Here is a 26,933-nt window from a genome sequence, read left to right as displayed (position 1 = left end):
TTGTCGAATATCGCAGCGGCCCGTATGGTAAAAAAAAAAATACTCCCGCTTACATGCATCAGAACCGGTTGCCTTGCGCTCTTACATAATGTGTCAAATAAGTAAATAGCACGTAAAAAGGCGATGTCAATACGAGCGGCCGCAAATGATGACCAAAGTCGTCATTTCGAAATATGTATATACGAAATGACTATAAAATATATTACAGAAAAGAGAGAGAAGATTTATAAATATATATTGTATGTCTCTCTCAAATATGTATTTATAAAATATTTATGAAAAGTAAAGTAAAAAAATGATTGATAATTTTTTAAAATTTCTCTTGTGATCTCTTGTTTATACTTTATTTATTTTTTGTTTTTTCTTTTATTGTACTATATATTTTATATGCATTTTTTTAAAATGGAGAATATATTTTCTGGTTCTTGGAAAAATTCGTATATGTAACTCGCGTGCTGAGATATAGCGATTCTAACATTCGAACAAAATGATACTGCGAATGATTATTAGGAAACATTTTGTTGGGAGCAAAAAATGTGAAAGGGAAAGCGTGTGTCGACTGGCCGATATTATTGAACGTGCAAACTTTTCTACCGCTAAAGTTTACTCGGTCGAAGTTAACGTTTTCTCTCACCGTCAATCCACGTGATTAATCCACGTGCGCGGAAAATTTTTTTTCTTTTAAAAATTACTTTATTTTACAGAAATCTCCGAGAATGCATCAGCTTTAAATCGCATAATGAAATTTGGAAGGATGTCTGATAAATTCTGGAATATTTTGCATTATTAAAAATATAATGCATTATGCAGCATTGCTAATTATCGAAAATCTGAAATTCTAATTGACTGACGACTTGGATATCGTACGTTTGATTGAGACCAAATCGCACAGTCTGACGATCGATTAGAGGCTGCGAATTACTCAATGAGAACACGTCGACGCCAGCCATTCGAAATAAGAGAGTTTTACAATGCGAAAGTTGTCAAATTTTGAAGGACAAATGTTTTACATATATGTGTAAGAATGATTCTTAATCCTTTATTATATACAAATTTCAATTTGGATTAATATGTCATTATTATATATGTATAATTCAGAGGAAAAATCTCGAATTGAAAGATAATCTTTTTACTGAATAATTTGATTTTAGGACGGAATTTGCAACTAATTGGCTGACTAACAATAAGTTGTATTTAAAAGATCGAGAGGAAATAAATGAGATATGTCCGTCTGCATTATTGTGGCCAGATTATTCTCATTGTGTTCGAGGAAAAATAGGTCAAGGAACATCGTAGCATCAGCTTTCATCAAACGCTCGTACACCTGGCCGATGAACGGCGATCAGGTAGCGCAAGGCTACCTGACAAGAATGAGCACGTAGGGCGCGAGTAAGGGCGGCGAATAAGGGAGGGTGCGTTCGCCGGCGCTTCGCTGGCTGGAGAACAGGTACTCGTCGTAGGCGTCGTACGTTCATTGATAAGCGTATAACACCCCGCGCCTTAAACCGTCAGTGACGTCACTAGACGCATGCGTGGCCTCGCGTTGAATCCTGAATCGCAATGACGGCCATTGGCGTCGCATCACGTTCGATTTTTTTTATTTTATATAGGATACGTGAAAAAAATATCTCTTTTCGCATAAAAATTTACCTAATTATACAGAATATATCTTTATAGGTAGAAAATATTGATAGATGTTATTTATTTATAAAATATATACAATTTATTTCATAAAATTACATGACACATATAATTAAGTAATATATATATATTAGTAATATAATTAGAGGAAATTATAATCTTTGATAGAGTCTGTATCTATAGCAATAATATTTCTTAATTGCATGTCGTCAATGGACAATTACATATTTTTCTATGGATTGATTAAAATGTTTCAATGTTTTTTTTTTCCTTTGTTACAGATTATCAAAGTCAAACAAAACATGTGGCAAAATTTCCATACTTTTGGGCGCTGGTTCAAATAATCAATGTCTTAAAGTTTCCGACCATAAAGAAGATTTGAAATTTCTAATGAGCAAAGTTGGCACGTTCCTGATGATACGACAGAATCGTGTTAGACTGCGAGGGAGGTGCTGTCATCTCTTTGGAAGAAATTCTGGATAACCGTGAGTATGCGTACGACGCCGCATTGAAAGTAGACTAGTTCTCTGAATCTTCGCGGATCTCATTCCTCGCACCTCTGTCTTTTCACATGATGGCCATTCGTCTATGCGAGAAAAATTGCACGAGAGGAGAAAGTACGTCAGGTTAGAATGAAACGGATAGAAAGGAATCGGGGAACGAAGCTAGATAAATGAAATAGATGTAGGCGGTAGAAAGGGCTGGAAAGTTATGGAGAAAGGGGTAAACGGGGAGATTGAGAGTTAGCGGGAGAAGGTAGCAAAGAGGGAGAGAAAGAAAGAGGAAGAAAGAGAGACAATAAGGATGTAGAGTAGAGAGTAGAAAGAGAGAGAGAGAGAGAGTAGTGAGTAGAGATATCGTAGGATCACCTCCTGCGTATTGATTGGTCTTTTGTGAAAGCTACACCCCCATGTAGCCACAACGCGAACCATTTCGCCAAGTCACTAGACTTCCAGGGTATCGGACTTCCAGGGTTGCGACACCTCCATATTTGGCGCGGTCGATCGAACTCTTTAAACGCCGCGCGCGAATCGTCGCGGTCGACTCTACTCCCGCGCCAAAGATAATGTCGCGAGCGATCGAGCCGGCACCCATTCCCGCGACGAGAGGATCATCTCTCGGAACAGGCGAGCGAACGAAAAGTGACGTAAAGAAGATCGTGCGAGGGACTCCGGCGATACAGCGACTCTATATCGGCATTGATCGCTGAGTGACCCATATCTGGCGGTGACGGGAGCCCCTACCCTTCTTTCTCCTTCCCCCTTTCCAGTCCCTTTCGACGTTTCTCGCATCCTGGCGCGCGCGCCTGCTTTCTCTCTTCAACCACCCCCACTCGTTTAACTTCCCCTGTACCCCGTACGGATGTGCACCACCACCCCACATGGGCCGTTGTACCCCCACCCATTATCCCCCGACGACGAGCGACCATCACTATCGGCCCCTACCACCGACTCCAGCAGCCCTGCCTGCCTTCCACGGTCGAGCAGATCTTGGGGGTTGTACGGGATGATAGCCGAGTGAAAAAGCTTGGCAAGTCCCGAGGAGAGTTCGCTCATCAGCAGCTGCAGCCCTGGCCTGCCACAATCCCTTCGATTCGGTCATCGTAAGTGTCGTGTCAACGAGCAGATAGAGTGGAAATTGGTATGAATCGAGCGCGAGGATGAACACGAAAGAAAGAGAGAGAGTGAGAGAGAGAAAGAGTAAAAGTGAGAGAACGAGTGATAGAGAGAATGCCTGATGAAGAGAGCGGACGAGAGAAAAAAAAAAGAAACGATCAACTTCGTTCGATATCAGCTTGACATCCAATGATTGAGACACAATCGAGGAAGCAACGAGTACAAGCTGCCGAACGCGAGAGCGAAACGTTGTGCGGTGATATCTCGAGAGATATATTCCGCGCGAAACGTCTTTCCCGAAGTGCATCCTCCGTGGGTCCGGTCGACTCGCAAGCTGAACGTGACAAGGCTTACAGTGTCGGTTCCTTGGAAAAGTGTTAGTAGTGCGGATAACAGCGACGACGATGATAACGACGACGATGGCGACGGCGTCAGCGGCACCGAGACGGCGGACCAGTATGGCGGATGATAATCGTGGAGTGTCGGTGGTGCCACCGCTGCCGCAGCAGCCAACATCGCCGCCACCGCCGCCACCATCGCCGCCACTACTACCACCACCTCCGCCGTCGTCGTCGCTACCGTCACCATCGCCGCTGCTCGTGACAGCGGTTGCACTACGTGCAGCGGTGTCCGGTGCGCACCGGGTGCACATGTACGCTACGTACCTTTCGCCCTTTAGTGAGATCAATAAGCAGTGCCGTGGCCACTCGAGCCGTGCCCGAGTCTAGTGTTCCCCATTCTGATCTTCCACCCTCCCCCCGTCGCTCCCCTCGATGTCGTCTTGATTTTCCACTTCGATTGTACGAGGCTTGATTTCGCAAACTAGACTGATCTCCAAGTACCGAATCTCAGGAAACGACCAGGTCTTCCAAATCGTCACTGAACTCGCTGACTCCCAGTGACCGAAAGTGTCGAGTGTTTCGACGGAATCTCCATCTCTCTCTCAAACGAGCGACGATATCGCGAACGGAACTTCTTCAGACGTCTCCACTATTTGGGGTCGACGAGACCCCAAAGCCTACCCCTTTCCGCTCTTGCTTATCTTCGCGTATCAGTCGCTATCTCGTCCGCTATCGAGTTGTTCCTCGATTCGCCTGCTCACGTAGCTCACTAGTCGTCTGCATCGCAATTATTGCAGCACTTGGTACTTGGTAGGATTTTTTTCCTTGCCATCTTCTTAGCGCACTCTTTCTCTCTTTCTTTCTCTGTCTCTCTTTCTTTATCTCAGCTTTGTTTTTCCTCATTTGTCTACCTTTGTCTTCTTTCACGCTTCGCACGTTTGTGTCCGTACATATCGCGACTCTGACTACTTTCTTAGTTGCTTTCGCGAGGGGTTTGACTTTATTCACTTCGTTCCATTCGACTCGTATCGTTATAAGCCCCATGAAATTTGCGGTATCGATCTCCTGCGACGACTCTCTCTTTGTGTCTAACCCTAAGCATATCAAAGACCTCGTCTTCCTCGAAAGAAATCGTTGTCTTGGCTCTCAATGGTGCGAAATCATCGCAATATGACTGATTCTTAAATGAAGTCTTATGAATGGAAGTCTTATGAGTTTGAAAAATGAACAGGCTCACTCGGTGGGAAGATATTTGACATCTTGATATGTGTAAATGACAACCAGGATGGATGTCTCTCGAGTTTCGCTAATGATAAAATCTCTTCGAGAATAGACTTCTCTTATTGTTGCAATCTATTATTCGCGCGATTTCCATTATTCAAACTTCACACGATCAAGCTGTCGCGGATGTTCAAGCCCGAAAAAATTTTAATCAATCGTCCACACCCGAAAGTTCGAGGTGTATCGGTTCAATCATAAGGTCAACGAACCAAAGGAAGAGAATTCTGAGGCACAAAGTAGTAACTGCGAAATAACTGGCGATAAGATGTGTTTTTATCTAACAATAAGCAAGAGTTAAACCGCGTGCAGCGGAAAATAAAATCGATAATTGGGTACTAATATAGGAGTCCGGTATTAACTTAGTACGCGTGAATGGAAACTACTTTGTCAAAAGACTTTGCGTTTCTTCTCTCTTCATAAAATTAATTACACGCAATCGTGATGATAAAAAATTATGCACTCTTATTCCTCTTTATTTTATATGTATATACGATGGCTCTTTGTACTCTCCTCCATTCACTCGGAATAGTACATTAACTGATTCTTCGATCACCGCTTGATTCATCGCATTTTAATGCTTTGTGTACATTGTTACATCAGCGACGCTGTTTGTTCGCCGACGCGTGAACTTGTGTGGCAGAAAAGCGGATAATTGTCGCCTGATCGTCGCTTTCACTGTGTGTTTGTTAGCCTCTAGCAGAAAGAGAAACAAAGAGCGTGCACACAGCAATTAAATGTATCAAGGGACGGATGTGTACTCGAGAGAGCATTGCTATTAAATCACGTTAATAAAAAGGCTTAAAGAAAGGAGAAAAAAATGAGAAAGATTGCGAGATGTTTTAGCTTTCCAATTCAGTTGTTAATTATAAAGTGCGAGTGAGGTTTTCTACAGCGAATATATTACACGCTATTACATTATTTAAATTCTCTGCTAGTAATAAATACTCGGGTTGATAGCATAAATTAAATTTTTTAACGTTTCTCGCGAATTTGATTATTTTATACCGACTCGATCTCTTTGTCAAAATACATTTATTGTTAGTCTTCTTTGACTGTGAGATTTTGATGAAAAATGCGTAAAATATTTTCATTGCTAAAGTTATTTTTAGTAAAACATTTATTCTTCATTTAATTTTTTTACTAAAATATTACTAAATTTAATTTTTTAACATTTTTCGCGAATTTGATTATTTTAAACTCTCTTTGTCGAAATACTTTTCTTCCTCTTCGACTGCGAGATTTTTATGTAAAATATTTTATATCGCTAAATTTAGTTTTAGCTAAACGTTTACTCTTTCGAGCACACTTCTTTTTTTCCTCCCGTGATTCCGTCAGTATTAAAAATAGGTAGATTAATATTGTAATCTTTTTAATTAAATATTGTAGTAAAAGTTTCCTTCAATTTTTGATATAGAGAGATAGGAAGAGAGCAGAGAGCGCAAAAGCTGCGAATTATTTGATCGTCAGGACAAAGTTAGCTGCTCTTTCATCTCGATGTGTGGACGCACGCAGATGATCGGACCCGCTGGGTGCAAAACTCCGCGATGCGAGTAAATCGTTAACTGAAGCTTCGTGAGCGAGACACGTGTCGCTTGTCGTGACGTTTAACGAGATTCTGTGGTAAATGCAGTGTGCAGGATCGTTTGCGTGTATGCGTATATGTGTGTATTATGTATGCGTGTATTATATGTATGCGTGTGTATGCGTGTGGATCTCAATCGCGGCAACTTTTTCGCGTGAAAACCGCGAACGAGCACTCGGCCGCACGCGACGCGTTTTAACACGAAATACGGCTCGTACATACATACGTAACTGTAGTGGTATAGCTGTAACAATCAACTCGCGGCTGATAATAATAGCTCGAGCGCGCTAGTTAAGTTCGTGATCCCGTGTGTGTATGTGACTGTATAAGGTATACGTGTTCGCGCGGTCGGTCCGGCTCATTGCGGCGCCAGCGGATCGTCGACCACATAAAGTCGCGAACTCGGATTTTCCACAGGCGGATTACAAACTCGACGCGAATACCTGTTGCCAATAATCGCGTGGATTGAATTTTTTATTTGCTAAATGGGACTCGCGATTCGAGTCGTAGCATTCGAAATGCACTTTGTTAGAAAGTATACGAACTTTATTCTTCGGCAGGGATAGAGTATCAAAGCTGAAACTTTTTTCTTTGTTACAAGTATGAGATCTCTAAAATAATTAAAAATTAATAAACATGTATTTCTTTTTTTAATTTCTTTTGTTGATTTTCGCGTTGAAAGGACTGTCAAGAATTTACATTTAATTTTATATTAAAAGGAAGTTTGATTGAAAGGCGCCGCACGAGAACAACTTTAGTAAGAGGCTAAATCGATTCGGAATCTGATTCGCGCTATTTTCGACTAATTAAAACACACATCTCACACTCATTCCGTCGATGCAGAGAGTTGTCTAATAGATACATTAATAGTCTCATTTGTGTGTGAACATTGATCTCGATTCCAGAATTGAAAAAATAAAACGTAGCGAAATAATCACACTCTTTAAGAAAAAAATGAAGAAATATTTTGCATACGTGCGTTTTCTCCTAGGATGATCCCATATGTAACTATGAATCAGCCAGCCCGATGCGAAAGACCGCTGGTACCCCTTAAACGCGAGGTCCCCCCGTTTCCGAGAGCTACGAGAACAACTTCCGGCTCGTTCCCGCGAGGCGAGACTCGCAGAGAGAAATAGGAATCCCCTTTCGCACTAAACTAAAGTCGCACTGTTAAACGTGTGTGGGATCTCCCCGTGTGTGTCGGTGCGGTGTGCGCAAAGGCGGGCCGCCCAATTAATTAAGATAGCTCCTAGACACACACGCTTAGATCGATAGGGACCGGCCGCGATAAAGACTGGCGAGGGTCTCAGACTTCAGGGATGTTGCAGTGCTGTGGTGTTGGAGGTGGCGCTTCCACGGCACCTCACGCTCCGCAGCTGCAGGGTACCGGATCCGCTGTCGGGGCTACCACCTCCAGGAGAATCACCATCATGCAGGACGCAGTTCTCGAATCCATCTTGGAGGTGAGTCTTCTTCTTGTTTTTTCCTTGGAATCCATTTCTTTGGTTCTATCTCAATGTTGTATGATGTTGCACCATTATGAGGGATATAAAAGAAATTTGCAATATACTTTTTTCATTTATAATACTTCTATTAAAGTTTTCTCTTGGAGTTTTGTATCATCAATTTTTAATTTTTGTATTATTTGAGAAATTATTTATTATTACCAATTATTTTATTTGCAATTATAATTATGATTTCTGATTAAAAAAATGTTTTTCTATCTTACTGAATTGATATCTGCGAATTATTTTTTTAAACTAAAAAACTGAATTTTTAATTCTACGTTCACAGGAGGAATAGAAACAGCGAGATGTTATTTTGCAGTTATCAAAAATTAGAGATCTTTAGCGGCGATATTAACGAATTCGCGATTGCGGAACGCGTGCGTGCCCTCGTCGCGAACCGAAAGTCCTTGAAATTAAAGCAGATTACGTGGAAAGGTAATATGCATGTAATCAATACACACATACACATACGCGCGCGCGCAAAAGTTATGTGTAAACCATCGACAATGAACCGCGGTTCATGAAAAGCTCTCTTTCATTACCACCGCGGATGCTCGATAAAGCTCGCATAATATGATGGAAAAACAAAAGTTTTTATTAATACGTTCCGGGCCGCGATTGCTCGTTCTCCGAGGGGCTTTTAATTCACGATTTTGCCATGCGCGTAAAATTAAACCACTTGAACTCCATTAGCGATTTATATCTCCTGTACGTAAGGGGCCTCGAAAATCTGTACGCAGGAAAATTAATACCGACTCGCGCCAGAAGTTCGCTACCGCAATCTAGATAATTGAAGCAATTAATTTCCAGGATGTGGTAAGCAATTTTACAGATTGCATACGGAGTGTCGCGCCATAATTACCGGTTAATTAGAAAGAAGAGATATCAAAGAGAAGATGCGGTGAAATGATCTGGCGACACATTATTCTCTTATTTTCTCGATGACATTTTCTCGCGACAGATTTTTTCGCTAGATTATATACAGCGAGATCAAGTCTCCGCGCACCTTCGGGCAATCGGAGAACAAAAGCTCTTCTTCCATTACAAATCCGACATTCTAGTCACGAATTACTAACTAGACCTCGCTCCAGGTTATTAAAAGCAGCCGCAAAAATCGAATCAGCTTCTTTTTTTCATTCGTTATTTCCGTTCTGCAACCTCGTCGAGAATGATATGAAATTATTGGATTATTAGGATTAACACTTTATACTTACTATTTTATATCTTATTATTATCATATATCTCTTATTATTAAAATTATTCTTTTAAATTTAAATTTATTATATTAATATCTCATGATAAAATTAAAATTTTATTTTGCTAAATTACTTTCTCGTATAACATTCTCGTCGCAATATGTTAAATTTTATTTTTAATTACACAAGATTCATCTCGCTATTTGCATTCCAAAAACAATAAATCATTTGTATAAATTTAGCTTATATGCATTGAAATGCATGTTTATGTTAATAAACATACATATGTAGCTATACATGTCAGCGTCAATCACGCGCTGAAGAGGATTGTTGCATCTACCGCAACTGTTGACGGATTCCGTTTATGTGACAACGCTAATTATACAATCGATTCGTTTAGCAAATGCGGGAGACGAAAGCCCAGCGAGCGGAGCTGGAGAGGCAGCACGCGGAGGCACAGAACCAGCTGCGGGAGAAGATAGCAGGACGCTATCAGGGTCCGGAATCGGTCGAGGCACTGCAGTCAAAGATCCGGGAGCTTGAGAAGAAGACGGAACTGCAGATGGTGAAGCACGAGGAGCTGTCGCTGGAGCTGACCAGTCTAGAGAGACGTGCACGCAGCAGAGGACCGGTCGTGGGACACATCACGTCCACGAGTGTCCCGACGTCGACTTGGCCGCCGGCCGGTTCCGAGATCGATAGAATAATCGCCAAGATCGAGCAAGACAATAGGTGAGCTAAAGATTTTTCTTTTTCTTTTTTTCAATTATTGAACTCGTCAAACATTTGCAACTGCATTCCTTGCACGCTTTCTGTATATGTGCATAAGGATGTGTCAGTTTATGAATTGTAAATTGCTTGGGAAAATTGGCAAATGCGCGAAAGATTAATTCAAATCAATTCAGCGCCAGCAGAATGTTACACGACCTGGATCACGCGCGGGGCGCGATAACCACGCAACAACCCTCGGCTACGCAAGGCATCCTCCGGTCCAGCTCGGAGAATCTTCCCAACCTCGGCCAGCATCAACATCCTCCTCATCCGCACGCCCTCAACCTCGGAATGCCTACGCAGATGGGCCACGTACGTAATACGTTTTTAATCATCTCTTTGTCGCTCTCTTATTTCGTTTATATCGAGATTAAACGTTAACAATAATTCAATATTTTATATCAATTATTGATCAGTAGTAAATGTATTTCATTTATATTTGGACTATTTTTAGAATTTGTATAATTTCCTCATTTATTTTTTATATTTCATAAGGATTCATTAGAGTGTTTAACGATCAAAGACAAAGTTTTTCGTGCCATTGTTTTGGAAAGCATTCTTGCCTATTTGTATTAATAATCTTGAGAAGCTCCGAGACGTTTGCTATTGGTTGATAAGACGTATTCGAACAGTACGCAGGCTCACCAATGCCATTAACGCCGATGATGCCTGGCTGTCCTCCGCTGACGCCGAACGGACCACCGTATCACTACAGTGAGCCGATACCACCGGCGCCGTCACTCTCCAGCAGCCAGTCGCAGCCCGCTTTCCAACAAAAAATCCAACAATATCAGCAGCAACAGCACGACTTATCGAGTTCCCATTCCCAAGGCGCCCTCCCATCGCAACAGAAACAGCAACAAACGCACACTTCACACTTCGCAAGCAATCAGTATCAGGAGAGCTATCCACACACGCAAACGTATCAGCAGCCGCTTCAGCAACAGCAACAGCCGCAGCAACAACATCCGGCCTCGACCACGTACCTGACATCGGCCAGCCAGAGTGTGATACCTCACTATACACAGTCTGCCCAAACCGCCCAGAATTATCAATTGAATGGCAGTCAACAGGTGTGTCGTCAATTATTCAATCGCGATTACTTTCTTATAAGCAGATAAATTAACAATAAGTAACGTATTCTTGGATATCTATAGAGACCTACAGATAGTACGTGTTGTATCATTTTCGATGTTCGTTAAATAAGTATCTGCCTAAAATAGATTTAATGTAGAGCAGTTACGAATTAATGATGGTCATCAATCTCTCATTTTCTCGAATTTTTTTATATTAAATGTGTCTAATTTTATCATATTTTATATACATCTTAAAAGTTGTAAGAAAGAGATTAATGAAATTATAAATCTTACAATAATTAATTTGTATTGCATACAGGCAACGACATATCCTAATTTGTCCATGGCATCGCATCCGAATGGGACTTACAGCACGGGCGCAACTAGCTTCAACACCCAATTGCCCCATCATAATTACAGTGTGCCGCAGACGAATATCCCGCAGACCACGTTGTCTTCGCTGTACTCTACCACGTCTTATCATCCCACTCTTGGAGGCCTCACGAGCGTACCCCAGTCTGTTCTTCCTTACTCCACCGGTCAAAGCACCTTCGCCACGAGTGGATCGACTTATTCCACTACCGTCGGGACCAACGCTTTTGGGACGTCGGGCGCAAGCTCAGGTTAGGATCGCACAAACATGTATTATTGAAAGATTTAGTATACAATTGTTTTATTTTTAAGAGAATAAAAAAAATAATTTAAATTTTATTTTTTCAACTCGTGAACAAAACAAATTGGAGCATTATCGTTTAAAATTTTTCAATCTATGATATGATATTCTTTTCGATGTGAAAAATATTTTGTTAAACAGATAGTGCGACAATTTAATTTTTTAAATTAATTAATCGTTTTGATGTTTATCATTTTGTACAGGTACTAGTTCGGGAGGCCTATTACAAGCAATAGGCGATCCTCTGCAAGCGATGCAACAACTTTCCGCCCAATCGCAGGCCAACCAGCTTCAACAGCAGGCAATCATCCATCAGATCCAGCAGAGCTTGCGCGCCAGCTCGCCGACCGCGCCCGGTACTGCGACCGGCCATCACTTTCTGGGTCCTAGGCAAATGCCGAAGATTCCTACGAGCATACTGACGAATCCCCTGGACCGATTGACCAACGCCGAAGACATTATATCCGAGGGTCAAGTGGATATGCTGGACGTGCCTGGCAAGGGCAGATGTTATGTTTACATAGCCCGTTTTAGTTACGAACCATTCCAACATTCGCCGAACGCGAATCCGGAAGCGGAATTGCCAGTCCAGGGTGGCGATTATCTCCTAGTTTGGGGCCAACCAGACGACGACGGTTTTCTGGACGCGGAGACGCTCGATGGTAGACGTGGTCTGGTGCCGGCCAATTTTGTGCAGAAGTTAATCGGCGATGACCTATTGGAGTTTCATCAAGCCGTCCTCGGTCTCAGAGATGTGGACGATTCCGCCTCGACGAATATCCCTCAAGTGAGCAATATGAAACCTAACGAGGTACCTAATGAGGCGATGCGTTTATATTTTTAATCCTTGCAACAAACACATCGACATTATGACAATGTCAATATATATTATAATGAGAATGTTATTAGTTTTATGAGAAAAATCAGAGTGTAATTAATGATTTTAATTTCGTCTATTTTAGTGCTATCTGCAGGATATTGATCTAGAATTAGCCGCGTTGGAAGAAGGTAACCGGAATCGTCAAGCAGAACTGTCCGCGTACGCGGAACTTGACAATATCGCGGAGGAAGATGAACAAGACCCGCCAGGTTAGTACGCTTTACTAGTTCACTAATGTTATGCGAGACGTTGCACGACGCATGTTAGTAATACTAAATTAAATGGTATAATAGATATCAAATCTGCGCCCGCAATCCAGTAAATGTCTAGATATATTTGGTACTACATCAATAAATAACTATAAAAAAAAGCTGACAATCGGATCCAGTTTCAGCGGTGCGATTGAAACATTTTTCCGACGATTATTCCAATTCCAAAATAATAACGCAATTATAACGCGATTATAGAAATTGTCTATAGAAAGAACCTGCTTTTATTTGTCCGTTCCGCTTGATTGTGTGCGTGTAATCAATATAATATATGTTCAATGTAATATTCAATACCCCAAAAATGCAATACTAAATTATTCTCAGTGTTTGTATCTATAGCGCTTCTCTCTTCTTTGTTGCACGAATTGGGGACAAAAAATCTATGCATGTCAAACAGTAAACGTCCACTCCTCAATCCCGAACCGGTTTTCACAAAGTGAGTAGTCACAAAATAAAACGGGGAACGCAGAGAACCGAATCGCATTGCACTGTGTTAAGTGTTGGCTGGACTTGTGCTGGCTTAGAGAGATAGACAATAGTCAGAGATCCTTAGCTACAGCTAGGCTTTGTCTTTGTCTTTTCTTCCTGAAGAAGTCTACATGTTTTCGGACCTAGTTCCGGCGCCGCAGCACCTCACGCTCGAGCGGCAGCTCAACAAAAGCGTGCTGATCGGATGGACCGCGCCCGACAACACGCACCAACTCGAGTCCTATCACGTCTACGTGGACGGAGTGCTGAAGGTCACGGTGAAGGCCACTGAGAGGACCAGGGCCTTGGTGGAGGGAGTCGATTCCACTCGGGTTTGTACAACATTTTTTATTAAAACTATTCATTAAATTCTAAAGAACATTACGCTAAATAAGACTTCAAATTTAAAGTTATAATTATTAATTAGACAATTAAGACTACTTTATAAAAAAAATTAAACTGTCTTAAATTTAAACAACTCTAAGATTTCAGAGCTTTGTACTAGAATGATGGATCAACTTGTATAAAAATAATAGATTATATATTTTTCTGTTTTATATTTTAAGCCATTTGAATTGTCGTAAAAATATATTCTTCTGTTGATGCAGCCGCACAGAATAAGCGTGCGTTCGGTCACGCATTCGAGAAGAACGTCGCGCGATGCTGCTTGCACGATGGTAATCGGTAAGGATGTCGCGCTGGGTCCGACCGCCGTCAAGGCGTCGAACGTCACGGCGACTAGCGCTGTGATATCTTGGCTACCCAGCAACAGCAATCATCAACACGTTGTATGCGTAAATAACGTGGAAGTGAGAACCGTGAAGCCGGGCGTTTACAGGCATACCATCACCGGCCTGGCTCCGTCGACGATATATAGGGTGACCGTCAAGGCGAAGAATCTACGGGCGACGCACTTCGAGGACCAAAACGCCCAGGCGGCAAATAATCTAGCTTGTCACGTCCACTTCAAAACGTTGCCCAAGGGACTGCCGGATCCTCCGGTCGATATCCAGGTTAATAAAATTTTGTATCTTTATTTAAATCTTGTAATTCTAGAATTTTCTAAAAAAATAAAAATTCTAGAGCCTAAACTGAAGCTTTTATAATACTATTTCCAAAGAAAAGATCTCTAACAAACATTAATGATACGTAACGATGCGATTTTCAGGTGGAGGCTGGACCGCAGGACGGCACTTTGCTAGTGACCTGGCAGCCTGTTGCCCTAAACGGTTCGGCCGTCACCGGTTACGCGGTGTACGCCGATGGTAAGAAGGTCACCGATGTCGACAGCCCCACCGGCGATCACGCGCTCGTCGATATACACAAGCTCATGGGTCTCAATCCGAAACACATCACCGTCAGGACTAAGAGCAGAGAGAGTCAGTCGGGCGACAGCTGCGCAACTGCGATACCCTGCAGCGTGCTTCGTGGAGGTCCCACAACTCACATGCCGTCTCACGGTGGACCTCCGCATATGGTGGATCAACGACAGCAACAATCCACCGGTATGGTTCCTCAACAGGATGATCCCACTCGTCATCGCATGACTGGTGGTGTAGGTCAGCGATATCCAAATGCACCGATGCCCTCGCACATGCGACGACACGTGGGCAACAGGGTGGACGTCCACGGTCAAGTTATCATCGAGACAGACGAGAATCTTTCCGACAAAGAGATCTATCCCGGACAGAGTATTCCTCAAATGGGTAAATATAGGAAAAATACGAAAAAGTAGGGGAATTTTTCTCTCTGGGTTGAGTGATGGGTGATTTCTGCAAAACTTTAACTCCCCTGACTATATAGATTGTATTTGATCTAATCGCGATCTATCGATGGTCTCTTCTTCAGGTATTCCAGAGATCACGAAGGACTCTGCGAGCGAGGCAAATTACAGCGAAGAGGACGATCCCACGCGAAGAGCGCGAGGAATGCCGCCGCAGCATCATGGCCCGCATCATCGTTATGCTCCTCAGATGGATTCACAGGGTCCACCTGGAACACATAGGTCTCCTAGCATGGGTGGTCCCAGTGGTAGACCTCAAGATCCTTATTATGATCAAACGGGTAGATATGCAGTCATTATTTTTGCTAAATTATTCGTTAAGAATCAAATATTAATACTTTTCTTTTTGTATATTATTCAGGAGCTCAAAGAGGACGAGGTCCGGTTTATCGTGGTGGACGCGTAACGCAAGCTCAAGGTGGAGCGAGTCACCCATCAAGTGCAGCTCAACAGATGAACAAGAGACAGCGATGGTTCGTTGCGCTGTTTGATTACGATCCAACAACCATGTCACCAAATCCAGACGCATGCGAGGAGGAATTACCATTTTCCGAAGGCGATACCATCAAGGTTTTATTTTTTCTCATACTATTCTCACTTATATAGTATTTGCAGAAATATTAAAATTGTTTAATTAAAATTAATATCTTATATAAAAAATTATATATCAGCTTTTTAATAAATTTTTTAATAATTAATTTTTTAATAAAGTTTTTAACTAATTTAAAATAAATTCGAAATTAAGTATATTTAATTCACATATTTATATTTGTAATGATATTGTATTTTAAAATATGCAATAATTTTCTCTTGTATGTTTGTAAAAGAAATCTTATATAACGTTTAATGTTCCATAGGTGTACGGCGAGAAAGATGCCGATGGTTTTTACTGGGGCGAGTGTCGCGGTAGACGAGGATACGTTCCTTATAACATGGTAGAGGAGCTTAAAGATCCGCCAGGTCAAGGTCAGCCTGGTAGGAGAGGACCTGCACAGAGCGAGAGATGGGGAGACATTTACGCGAGTATGCCCGTGAAAAAGATGATAGCCCTCTATGATTACGATCCTCATGAATTGTCACCCAACGTCGATGCTGTAAGATTTTTATCTCGTAATATTTCGAATTTAAAAATCTCATTCACAAATATAGGTACCTACATTTAATCGTTTCTTAAGAATCCGTCGACTGTCTTCTATTCATGAATTATATAATATGTATATAATCACGCATATACATATAAAAATTTGCATGCAATTTATTATGTAGTACTAATCGCTTTTTCAATTTTGCAGCAAGTGGAATTAACGTTCCAAACTGGAAACGAGATCTACGTTTACGGCGATATGGACGACGACGGCTTTTACATGGGCGAGTTGAACGGCGTGCGCGGTTTGGTGCCGAGTAACTTCCTCACCGAGGCACCCGGACAGAATCAGGGACAACCGCCGCCTGGTAGCAGACGACCCGGCGGTCAAAGTCAAGGTCCGGGCGCGAGAGGGCCGCCGCCACCTCCTCGGGAACCACCTCCGGCCGGTCATCGACGCGGCAAAGGTAAATAGCATCAATCGTCGTATATATCGATTCTTCTTTACAGTGCCGATTATGCCGGGGCATGGATCCAGCTCCTCAAGCCAATATGACATCGAGATCAACGATATTGTGTGTTTTGCACGGAGAAAAAGAAATTGCTCTCACACAGCAGTGTGTTTTGTGTTGTAGCAAATTTTGTCACGATTTATTACACGAAAAAGGCTTCTTACAAAAATATTAATATTAATAATTAATATTAATTTTGTCTTACAAAAATATTAATTATTAATTATATTAATATTTTTGTAAGACAAAATTATTATTAATATAATATTTTAATTAATATTAATATTAATATTTATAATTAATAATTAATATTAATTTTGTCTTCCGAATCTGCAAATGAATGATTTCGCCGCAAATGCACTCTTGTTCTATCCTTGAAACACTAGTGGCAGATTGTTTTGTTTTAACAACGAATTATAAATTTGTTTCACAGCAGAAAAGAACAAGAATTTATTCGGCAAGATTTTTTTTACTTTGCAGAGTAAATAAATTTGATCGTAATAAACGGAATAAATGATTACAATAGCAAAATTTCATCGCTTTCGCGTCTAATATGCAATATAGCGACGATTGCAAAATTCTTTTCCTCCGTGTGTCGACATCGATATCGTTTTGACGTTCCCAATTACCGATATGTGCCTTGATGTAGCAACGTATTATTTGCAGCGCAAATATAAGAGAAAGCCGCCAAATTCTTAGTAACTTAGAGAAGCGATTGGCTAACAATTATTTGACGTCGATATTACGCGATTCGAGGCAACGGGACGTTGGAACTGGCTCGAGGAGTTGTTGACGTGCGTTTCTACACCGACGCGACGCGCCAATTTTCGTCAGACACGGTCGAATCGAAAAAACGCAACTTGTGTTGTTCAGTTCAGTCAAAGCGATAGCGTCGCGCGTCGCGTCGGTGTCGTAAAAAAAAAAAAAAAAAAAGAACGGAAACGCAAACGGCAAGCAACATAAGACACGAAAACCAGATGTGCCAGACGACAGGCAAAAAAAAGGTCACACTGATATTAATTATTAGCGTTGCGCGCTAATCTGACGAGTCTCCGGATGATCGATATATATGCAAATCGAGCCGAATGAGCATGCGGCGTATAATTAGACGTAATCATCATTTCGAGTAAAGTATAAATTCCCGCACACGCACCTTATTAAATCAGAGGGACTCGTTGTATCGCTTCAGATGTGTACACGCAGATAAACGCACTTTCCGATTTAAAAAAATGTCGATAAAACCCGCTCTCTCTAGACATTTAACAATTAATACATTAATTCGAAATTGTTGCCAAGATCGTTTTACATAAATATACATCGATAGAAATTTTTCTGTGTCACATGTACATAAGATAGAATTGATGAACGTCTGAGGAAACACGTGCTGTCATACACACGACGATATATTTACATATATATATATATATATATATATATATATATAAAATACATATATATATATAAATTTTATATATATATATATATATATATATGCAATGAAACACCAAGCTGCTTTCAGTGTCTTCTATTAAGTATATATCTAATATACATATATATATATACATATACGTATATTTTTATATATATTTTTTTTTCTCTCCGGGCACTATCTGCCTCTGTTACTACTACTCTACGTATATCTGTCCTATTCTCTCTGTCTATATTATATACATACGTATTATATTTACACTATATATATATTTATCGACTGATTATATACACACACGATCATGTTGCTGTGATATATAACAGTTTACTTTAATATACCGACATGATCTGTTTCTGTGTGCCTGAACTGATCGATGGTCGTCGTGTCACATGATTGTCGTTCGTGTCGTGTTGTCATGCTGGCCATTTACGATTACGTTGATCTTTTCCGTTTGATTATTCATCGATCGATCCATACAAGTAATAAAGATCGACGATTACGCTCATAAATTTGATTCAAATAAGATGCCGAGAAACGAATGATGAATAAAAGATCTAGCCTTTAATAACTCTAGAACTTCTTGCGCGAGATATTCGGATGATCTGTCTCGCTGATCGCGATCCAAAATAAATCGCGCGCGTCTCTTTAGAATCTCGAAAATATAAAATATATAATATACTCCGGCATGCTCGATCGACTCGAAAGAAAAGAGAAAACGAAAAAGTAAGAGATAAATGCGCCATAAATGACAACACGGTTCTGTTCTCTTCTCTGTTGCTAGATGCCTGCATTGTGCCTGTGTCTGTCCCTGTCTGTCACTTAGACTCTAGACAACTACAACAACAACCACCACCATCACTAATGAACAACCAACAACATCAACTACAACATCAAAACAATCCACCGCATCTAGCCTACCAACAAGCGAATCACCACAGCTACACGACCGTAACCACGTCCAATCAGCATGGGCCCAGTCACTTGCCACCCGGCGGCGGTGTCATGGGTGCCCATCAGCAAGGTCCCGTACCGCCCCACCTTCAGCAACAGGTGAGCCCGCTCCTCTTCCGACAATTTCTCTCTTCGTGCTCTTCGCTTTTCTTTCTCTATCTTTCTTCTCTCTTTCTCTTCTGTGCTTTTTTCGTCAAATTCTTGTGTGCTTTTGTGCGCTTTTGTTCAGGTACATCAAGAGGCTTTCACGATCGACGACTGTCCGTGATAGCGGCGTGGTCGTTATTTATGTGTCATCAAGAGTTATCAATCCTCTTTGTCAAAGGATGGAGAGATTGAAATTTGAATTTTATTATTAAGTCTGAGGAAAAAAAATGTTAAACATATATATTTTCTTATTATAATTGTTCTTTTAGAGATAGTAAATTTCCTTTTAAATTCTTCATTTTATTTATTTTATAATTAGTTATTATTTTGATATATAAAATATGGATGTTGAATTTGAGTTATATAGAGAATAGAAAAAAATTATAGAGACTTTATATATTTCTGTGGCGTTCGTATCGTACTTGTCGCTTTTTATGCTTTATTGTCAACTCTAACTCGCGATTCTATTTTTGCTGAACGATATTTAATTCTTTCGCATGAATGCAAAATGTATATTGCAAAATATAAATATATATAGATGCAATATAAGCTATTAATTGCCTTACAAAGTTATCAATATTTTTTAGAATATCAATTTCTTTCAAATGTAAAACGTAGGCTGGAAAATATATACGTAATTTATTTTTTATTAGGAAAATCTGAGCGTTGTTCGATCTAATATTTTTGCATTTTCCTTAACCGTGTGTGTAATTTTGCAAATGTGAATCGCGCTTTATTACGTGGCCGTATAAACGCTTTATATCGTACAGCATGTTGTACTATCGTCTTATTTGGTCTTTTGTGATATTCATTTAAAAGAATCGTCGCAATTGAAAACATTTCTTGCTTCGATAGACTGCTATGGCGTGAATGTGTTCCACACTGATACATATTCTACAAAATTTATGACGAATCGGAAATATGAGACACAAACATCTTTATGTAGTATTCCTGTCTATTCTTATCTTCTTTGGACTATACATACGCCTCGTCTGTCAACAACTCATTTATTTCTGTCGTCGATATTTTAAACCATGACGTAGAACAAAGATCATTGCATCTGTTTTTCAAATTGCCAAATAATTTATATTTTTATTAGCGAATCGTAGAATCTTCGAAATGATAGAAAAGCCTCGTCTCGCGCACAAGTGACACTTATAGTAACCGAGAGAAAGTAAACCGGTAGAGAGTGCGATAGAGTTAGACAGAAAAGATAGATATGGTTTACGGAGTTTACATTTTAGCGATTTTGGACGAGTTCAACAAAGAGACATAAAAAAAAGAGACCAATTTTTTACGTCTAAGGGAGAAGAAATCGTTCATCCACGTTTCTTTGTTCTTAGGGGAAGGGGAGGGGCGGCGTGGTCAATCGGGTCGCTGGTAGTAACATGCCGGGTATGCAGGGCCAGCAGCAGGACTATCAGGGCCAGCCGAATCAGCCGTATCAACAGCAGCCGAATCAGCCGTATCAGCAGCAGCCGAATCAGCCGTATCAGCAGCAGCCGAATCAGCCGTATCAGCAGCAACAACCGGGTCTAGGATATCAGCAGCAGCCTGGCCAACAACAATTCCAACAGCCGCAGCAGCAGCAGCAATCGGGCCAGCCGTTCTCGCAGCAGAATCAGCCGGTTGGTCCTGGAATGCAGCCTCCTCAGAGCACCAGCAAGCCCATGAGAGGAATACCGGCGGTGCTGCCGACGGCGCAGTCCAAGACGCAACCTAACATGCAGCAGAATCAGCAGCAACAACAACCACAACAGCAAAGCACCGGACCGAACCTAATGCAGAAGTTCACCGAAATGGCAGGCGCGAGCGCTGGTGGCGATATACTATCCAAGGGCAAAGAACTGATCTTCATGAAATTCGGATTGGGCAAGTGAGAAGGAGCGATCGTTGACGGCGCGACGATGGTGACGATAATGATAATGATGATGATGATAATAATGACGACGCGTTATCGTGGTTGTTTTTGTTTCTTCCTTTTCGCGCTCGACGTTCACGTTTGACGCGTGCGCGAGTCGATTTCTCGGCGAATTGTGTAAAAAAAATCAGTATTATGACGAACGTTGTTTCACGGTGAAGGGAATACGTAATGACGAGTAATCTTGCTGGACATGTTGTTGAAGAAAAGGAGAAGGATGAAGAGGCGGAGAATCTGCGCCGCCATCGCTGCTGCTGCTGTTGTTGCTGTTGTTATCCGCTATTAATTACCGTTAATTGTGCGTGTTGTAAAAAAAAAAGAAAATTATCGCTGGACAAATATAATTGAGGATGAATTTCGGGAGAGAGAAAGGACATTCGGTAGATACCGCTCGGGATCGGAAAAGGGAGGTCCACGCTGTAAAAGTCGACACAGACGATTCCATCGATCGAGAAGAGATAAGAGATATGTATGAGATTCATCGAACTTTTTTCTTCTTAATCCTCCTTCTCCGAAATCTTCTTCTTCTTCGCGCGACATAGGATCCTCGATCGGTGTTGCACGGTCTATTAAAAAAAAGATATATATATATTTACCGATTGTTCGCCTGTTAAGAATCTCCCAACATATACGAGATAATCAATACCAGGAATGGAGCGCCGTATTCAATTATCAGCGTCGTGTCTTAAATAAATCGCGTGTCCGCGCTGTTTCTTCCAATCTCTCTTCGTCATCAACCTCGCGTTACTCGGAACCACCGTTCGATTATCGGAGCAAATAAACCTTCGCCGCACCTGTATCGAATTCGAGAAGAGAAAAAAAAACGCGTGCTTTCAAAAAAAAGCCGGATGTTTTGTCACGCGGACAGAAGAGAGAGGTGGAGGCCGACCTAGAGAGGGATATAACCATATCGTCGTATAGGAGTGAGGACGCGACAACAACATGGGTGTGCCTTGGAGAACCGTCTCACCCAGCAGCAACCAATAATCATATCTCTAATCGATAATTCTCTAGCTATTTTTTCCTTTCCTCGTGGAAATATCGAGAGCCGTGGCGGCGCATACAAATAAACGATGACGATCTCTCGTCTTGACAATTTTCTCTTGTTCCCATGTGTGTGTGTGTGTGTGTGAGACTGGAAAAAAGCTCCTCCCCTCCTCTTCTTTGCGTACTTCATACGTCCGCTTTCCTTTATCATCCTCCCTCGCTTCTACTTTAGCATCCCCTCGGATGGACCCGCGCGCGTAGAATTATCGCGTCTGGATCGAAATATCTCGATCCTCCGCATTTTCTCAGATGAATCTCGGGTTTGGAGTCGCTTATTCGATCGACAGAGAATCGATTCGGGGACGATGTGTCTGATGGGGCCGTTTATCGTCGGGCCGTCCTAAATGGCGCACAAAAATCGGGAGGGAAACCGAGCGATGGCAGACACCAATGAAACGCAGACGTGAAACACTATTTCGTTCGATCGTTCGATCACGAATCGGTCGCGAATCGAACGATGACTAAATATCATAATTGTGTGTGTGTGTGTGTATGTGTGTTGTTGTGTGTGTATATGTGAGACGGACGAGATGGAACGGGAGATCATAGCGTGTACGCGCGTATTAAATGATAACGAGATATACATATGCATATACAGATATACATATATATATATATATATATATATATATATACATATATATTACATTTAACTATTGCAAAATGTTGTTACATCGCTACTTGTATCGTATTTTGTACAAAGTATCTTTACATTCAATTGTTTTCTTTCGCCAAGATATCTTTAACGAGGAAAAAAAAGAACAATACGGCGGAGGAAGAGCGACGAATTTTTTCTGGATCCACTGTCGAGTCACTTCATCATCATTATCGTCATTGCATACAAGAATCATCGTCGCGCCATCAACGCGATCTTGTCTTTAATTGTTATTACTCGCGCTTACCCTTGTGCGTGTACTCGCTTCTCATGTATATGTTTTTTCGGCGATAGTGAATACACACACATGCATATATATAGCGAAGTAAATTTTAAATTTTTAAAAGAAAGAAGCACCGCGTAGAGGGAGATGATTATTTGTTGAAAAATGAAATATAATGTCTATTAAATTCGAGATTTAATCCTTTCATCTCTATTAGGACACATCAACTATAATAATTTTTTTAAAGAAAGGGAAAGAAAGATAATATATCATAATAATGTTACGCATTTGAACTTAAAGTTTAAAATGTTAAACATTCGAAAGCGGGATTGAAAAGATTAATTCTGCGATATTAAAATAATAATAATGTAAAAAAAGAAAATCTCATGTATACGTCATTATGGACCAAAGCGAAGTCTCTTACATCAGAAAGTCTAAAATTTATTAGACTAATTTAAGTAAAATAACTAAATAAATAATTTTTTATTTAGTGCATGATGAGTCTGTGTCACGATAGCTACTTAACAATTTTAATAGTTTATCATCGTATCAATCAAATAGTTTTTTATATGTAAAGAGGAAAAGTTTGTCAAAGAAGTTCGAAGATGATTTGAAAAGCGCTGTATATTGACATACATACATGTATCTATTCGTAGAAGGATTAATTGAAGGAAACAGATGATATCTCCCTGATGCGGTGCTTTCCTCATCAGGCAATCTTGCTTGTAATTAAGCGAGTCTGTCCGAATCAAAAGTATATCACAGACAGATCTCGAAGCTCGAAACGATTTTTTTGTTTTTTTCTTTTTTTTTCATTTTATCGTCCAAATCTGCCGTGCGATTTGACAAGACGGTAATACTAGATTCCGGATGCGTTCAACGAACTCGATCGATTGATCAGATCCAGTGGTGTAGGCGTTGAACGATCGCGCGAGATAAATTCGCGACGATGTTTCGACTCCGTGCGTAATTGAGCCTTTTGCGATATGAATGTTCGAACGCTCGCTAAAAATTATTTTCGCTTCGTTGTGTATTTTTCGATTAGATTGTACATATATTATGATATACGCGCTTGCTAAGCATAAGAGGAAGGAAAATATCGATTGCTCGTTTATAGAACTTAATACTACACGACTGGATTCGGGTGGTTGATAGATAGTTGAATTGAAAAGGATTGAAATCCTTCGTTTGTGTAGAGTACGTCCCTTCGTGCACACCAGCTTATTCTGATGCGACTTTATTTCGTTAAATTATCTTTCTCCCTCTACACGCGATTATCGTAATCTTGATTCAGGCGATGTGAAAAAAAAGACTGATACCAAAGTTTCCAATGCGCCCCCCCCCCCCTCCTCCCTTCCCGCGAATATATTATAACGAGTACCGAACACTAATAGAGCGAGTGTTTGTATCTCTCGTACATATATCGCGACATTGTTATATGTGTTTTCTCGGTTATCTCCTGCGTTTTCGTATCTCTATAGTAAATATATATAGGCGTGTATAGTACTTTCGCGCGAGCGAGAAAGTATACATGTTTGTTACGAACTTAAAAAATTGATTATAGGCGTAAAGAGAGGAAGAAAATGAGAACAAGAATTATATGTATATGAGAGCATCGACGCGAGAGAGGTGTCGAGCAGGTTCTAATAGAGGAAAGCGAGTCTTCGAAGAAGAAAAAGAAAGATAAAGAGAGAAATTGTGAGAGAAGAAAGAAAGAAAGAGAGTAACTTATGCGGCGCGCATTAGTGCTTTTAATTACGGTACAAAGTTGAAGAGAGCGAAAGAGAGAGGAGTAAGAGAGAGCATTTTTACTTATCATCGTTAGACTTTTAGATACGATCATCTAAAATGCACCCCTATACGACTTTCACGCGAACAAACTTTGTTGTGTATCTCGCGTTCAAACGGGTCATCCGCGATCCTCGTCCTTTGGTCCAGGCCAAGTGCTAGCGATTCAATAGCCATCGATCGCGGTCGATCGACAAACGAGAACAATAAAATAGCGAGACGCTCGTCAAAGCTCCTGATCCGTCATTGCGTTTTATCAATTAAAATAAATCATATCTCAGAGGTGAAAAACTATACGTTATTTTCTCTTATATCTCTGATAAAATCGTCAAATAATCAATTTTTCTTTCTTCGCGTATCAAGTTCTACGAATTGTGTTTTTACTGCAAAAATTATGATTACGACATTTCTGTATTACTAATAAGAGTCTTAATTTTTGCTTTATTTGCGCTATTCAATATACAATTAATTGTATATAGTAATTATAAGATTATTATATATAATTATATATTTATTATTATATTTATAATTGCAATTCTGGCGCAAGGAAGAAAATTATGGATAATTTTTCCGTCTGATTTACTCATTCTATCGCAATGACGAATCATCAATGTTAATCTAGCGATATCAATTATACAGAACTGGGCAGAACCGGATTTCTCGGGATCGTTTTACTGAAAACTCACGCCTCTGTATATCTCACTGTATATTCTCATCGTTATCGAACTTAGAAGCTATTGAATGGACGATCCGTATAACTCTTTTGATATCGCGGCGATCGATGAAAAAAAATCGTCGATCCAGCGAGCGAGCGAACTCTCGAAATGCTGAAAGGAACGCAGGTGCGCCCAAATGAATCCTACTTTTCCGGACGTTTCTTTCGGTAGATACTTTTAGGCATATAAGGCACTGGGTTAATTTCACCTACTAGGTGTCGAATAGAATAGAATATAATTCCCCTCCCCCCTGCCCTACACACACATTTACACATACACATATACACATCAGTACAGACACTTTGGACCGATACGCGTCAATAGCAATCTTGCGGAGTCCGTTTGAGAGTCTCTGTCACGGGAGCAATAGTAAAGTATTTGACGAATAAAAAATGTGGCCGTTTATTATAGAAAAATTGTACAATTTTCACTCTGAAAAAGAGAATTTTTTTTATATGTTTGACAGTTCTCTTACTTTCCAAATTATTTTTATTTTAGATTCCAAAAGATCTGTCGGTCGAAATAGAGAAATTTCCGAGCTCTCTGGATAATAATCTTAAACGGACGCCGGATGCTTCAACGAGATCGACGACTTCTGTCCTGGGATCCATGGATCTTTGTTTCGTAGGAAGACTCCATTGACGGAGAGAAGGAGAGAGCGCGCAAAAACGAATCAAAGTGATCGATTAGGCGGTATAAAAAGGAGAGAGATTACGAAGCTAATTTGGACGGTATTAATTAGTCGCCAATTATTGTCATTCTTTCTCAAGACGTTAAGGATGTATGAAGAGGAGCAAGAGGTAGCGCAAATCGACTATATATATATATATATATATATATATATATATATATATATACGTAAGACGTTTTATTATAAACAAAAAAGGAAAAAAAAGAAAATATCGCATCGTCTCTTAAGCATGTCAAGAGAGAGAAAAAGAAAAAAACGCCAGCTACGTTTGTCATTCAGTAATCTTGCGCTTTGTTTTTTCTATGAATCGGTGCGAGTAACGAATCTTATTCCTTGTTAGGCCGAAGTGAAATAAGAAACAGGAAGACAAAAAAAGCTGCTAAATATATATACATATATATAAAGAGGAAAGAGAGATTTAAAAAAAAGAGAGCCCACAAAAACACACACACAATGTTATTATAAACGATTAATTAATAAAAAACGAATCTTGTTTGTTGTTACTTCTGGTATACCTCGTTGTGTGAACTATAATGGTGTTAATTGTAGCATTCAATCAATTTGTTTTGCGTTCTTTATCGATTTTTTCTGAAAGTTGTATCATTCTTTTACGATTTTTTCTTTTGTTGTAGATATATCGTATATAAGAGAGAACAGGGAAAATAATCGACTTGCTACCGAAGA

General features: G+C 40.4%; 1 protein-coding gene across 7 annotated transcripts; it reads left to right on the top strand.

Annotated features, from left to right (window-relative positions):
• The first annotated feature begins 2,601 nt into the window (after nt 1–2,601).
• Rbp (RIMS binding protein) lies at nt 2,602–26,883 on the top strand. 7 transcript variants are annotated; one of them, XM_083044147.1, is made up of 17 exons: nt 2,602–3,244; nt 7,790–7,924; nt 9,566–9,897; nt 10,071–10,248; nt 10,569–11,009; nt 11,332–11,635; nt 11,889–12,472; nt 12,648–12,774; nt 13,426–13,634; nt 13,911–14,315; nt 14,471–15,008; nt 15,151–15,366; nt 15,447–15,655; nt 15,943–16,179; nt 16,378–16,636; nt 18,892–19,160; nt 20,552–26,883. In XM_083044147.1, exons 2-17 carry the CDS (start codon nt 7,892–7,894, stop codon nt 21,086–21,088), a joined length of 4,878 nt encoding a protein of 1,625 aa, XP_082900273.1. In that variant the 5' UTR covers nt 2,602–3,244; nt 7,790–7,891; the 3' UTR covers nt 21,089–26,883. The 7 variants fall into 7 exon arrangements, with proteins under 7 accessions (XP_082900273.1, XP_082900270.1, XP_082900269.1 ...); XM_083044144.1 differs by having other exon boundaries at nt 7,772–7,924; XM_083044143.1 differs by having other exon boundaries at nt 7,453–7,924.
• Nucleotides 26,884–26,933: the final 50 nt, after the last annotated feature.

The sequence above is a fragment of the Prenolepis imparis genome, unplaced genomic scaffold, assembly GCF_030444845.1.
Source record: "Prenolepis imparis isolate NDT839.2.m4 unplaced genomic scaffold, iyPreImpa1.0 SCAF_8, whole genome shotgun sequence".
NCBI classification, from domain to species: domain Eukaryota; kingdom Metazoa; phylum Arthropoda; class Insecta; order Hymenoptera; family Formicidae; genus Prenolepis; species Prenolepis imparis.
This window is presented reverse-complemented; position numbering and strand designations above follow the sequence as displayed.

What these genes read in the sequence shown, in the direction of transcription:
- Rbp (XM_083044144.1), top strand. Translation starts at nt 7,781, where the DNA reads ATGTTGCAGTGCTGTGGTGTTGGAGGTGGCGCTTCCACGGCACCTCAC. An exon ending in TCCTTATTATGATCAAACGG is followed by an intron (nt 15,367 to 15,446) that starts GTAGATATGCAG and finishes TATATTATTCAG; the next exon opens with GAGCTCAAAGAGGACGAGGT. An exon ending in CGCCCCACCTTCAGCAACAG is followed by an intron (nt 19,161 to 20,551) that starts GTGAGCCCGCTC and finishes CTTTGTTCTTAG; the next exon opens with GGGAAGGGGAGGGGCGGCGT.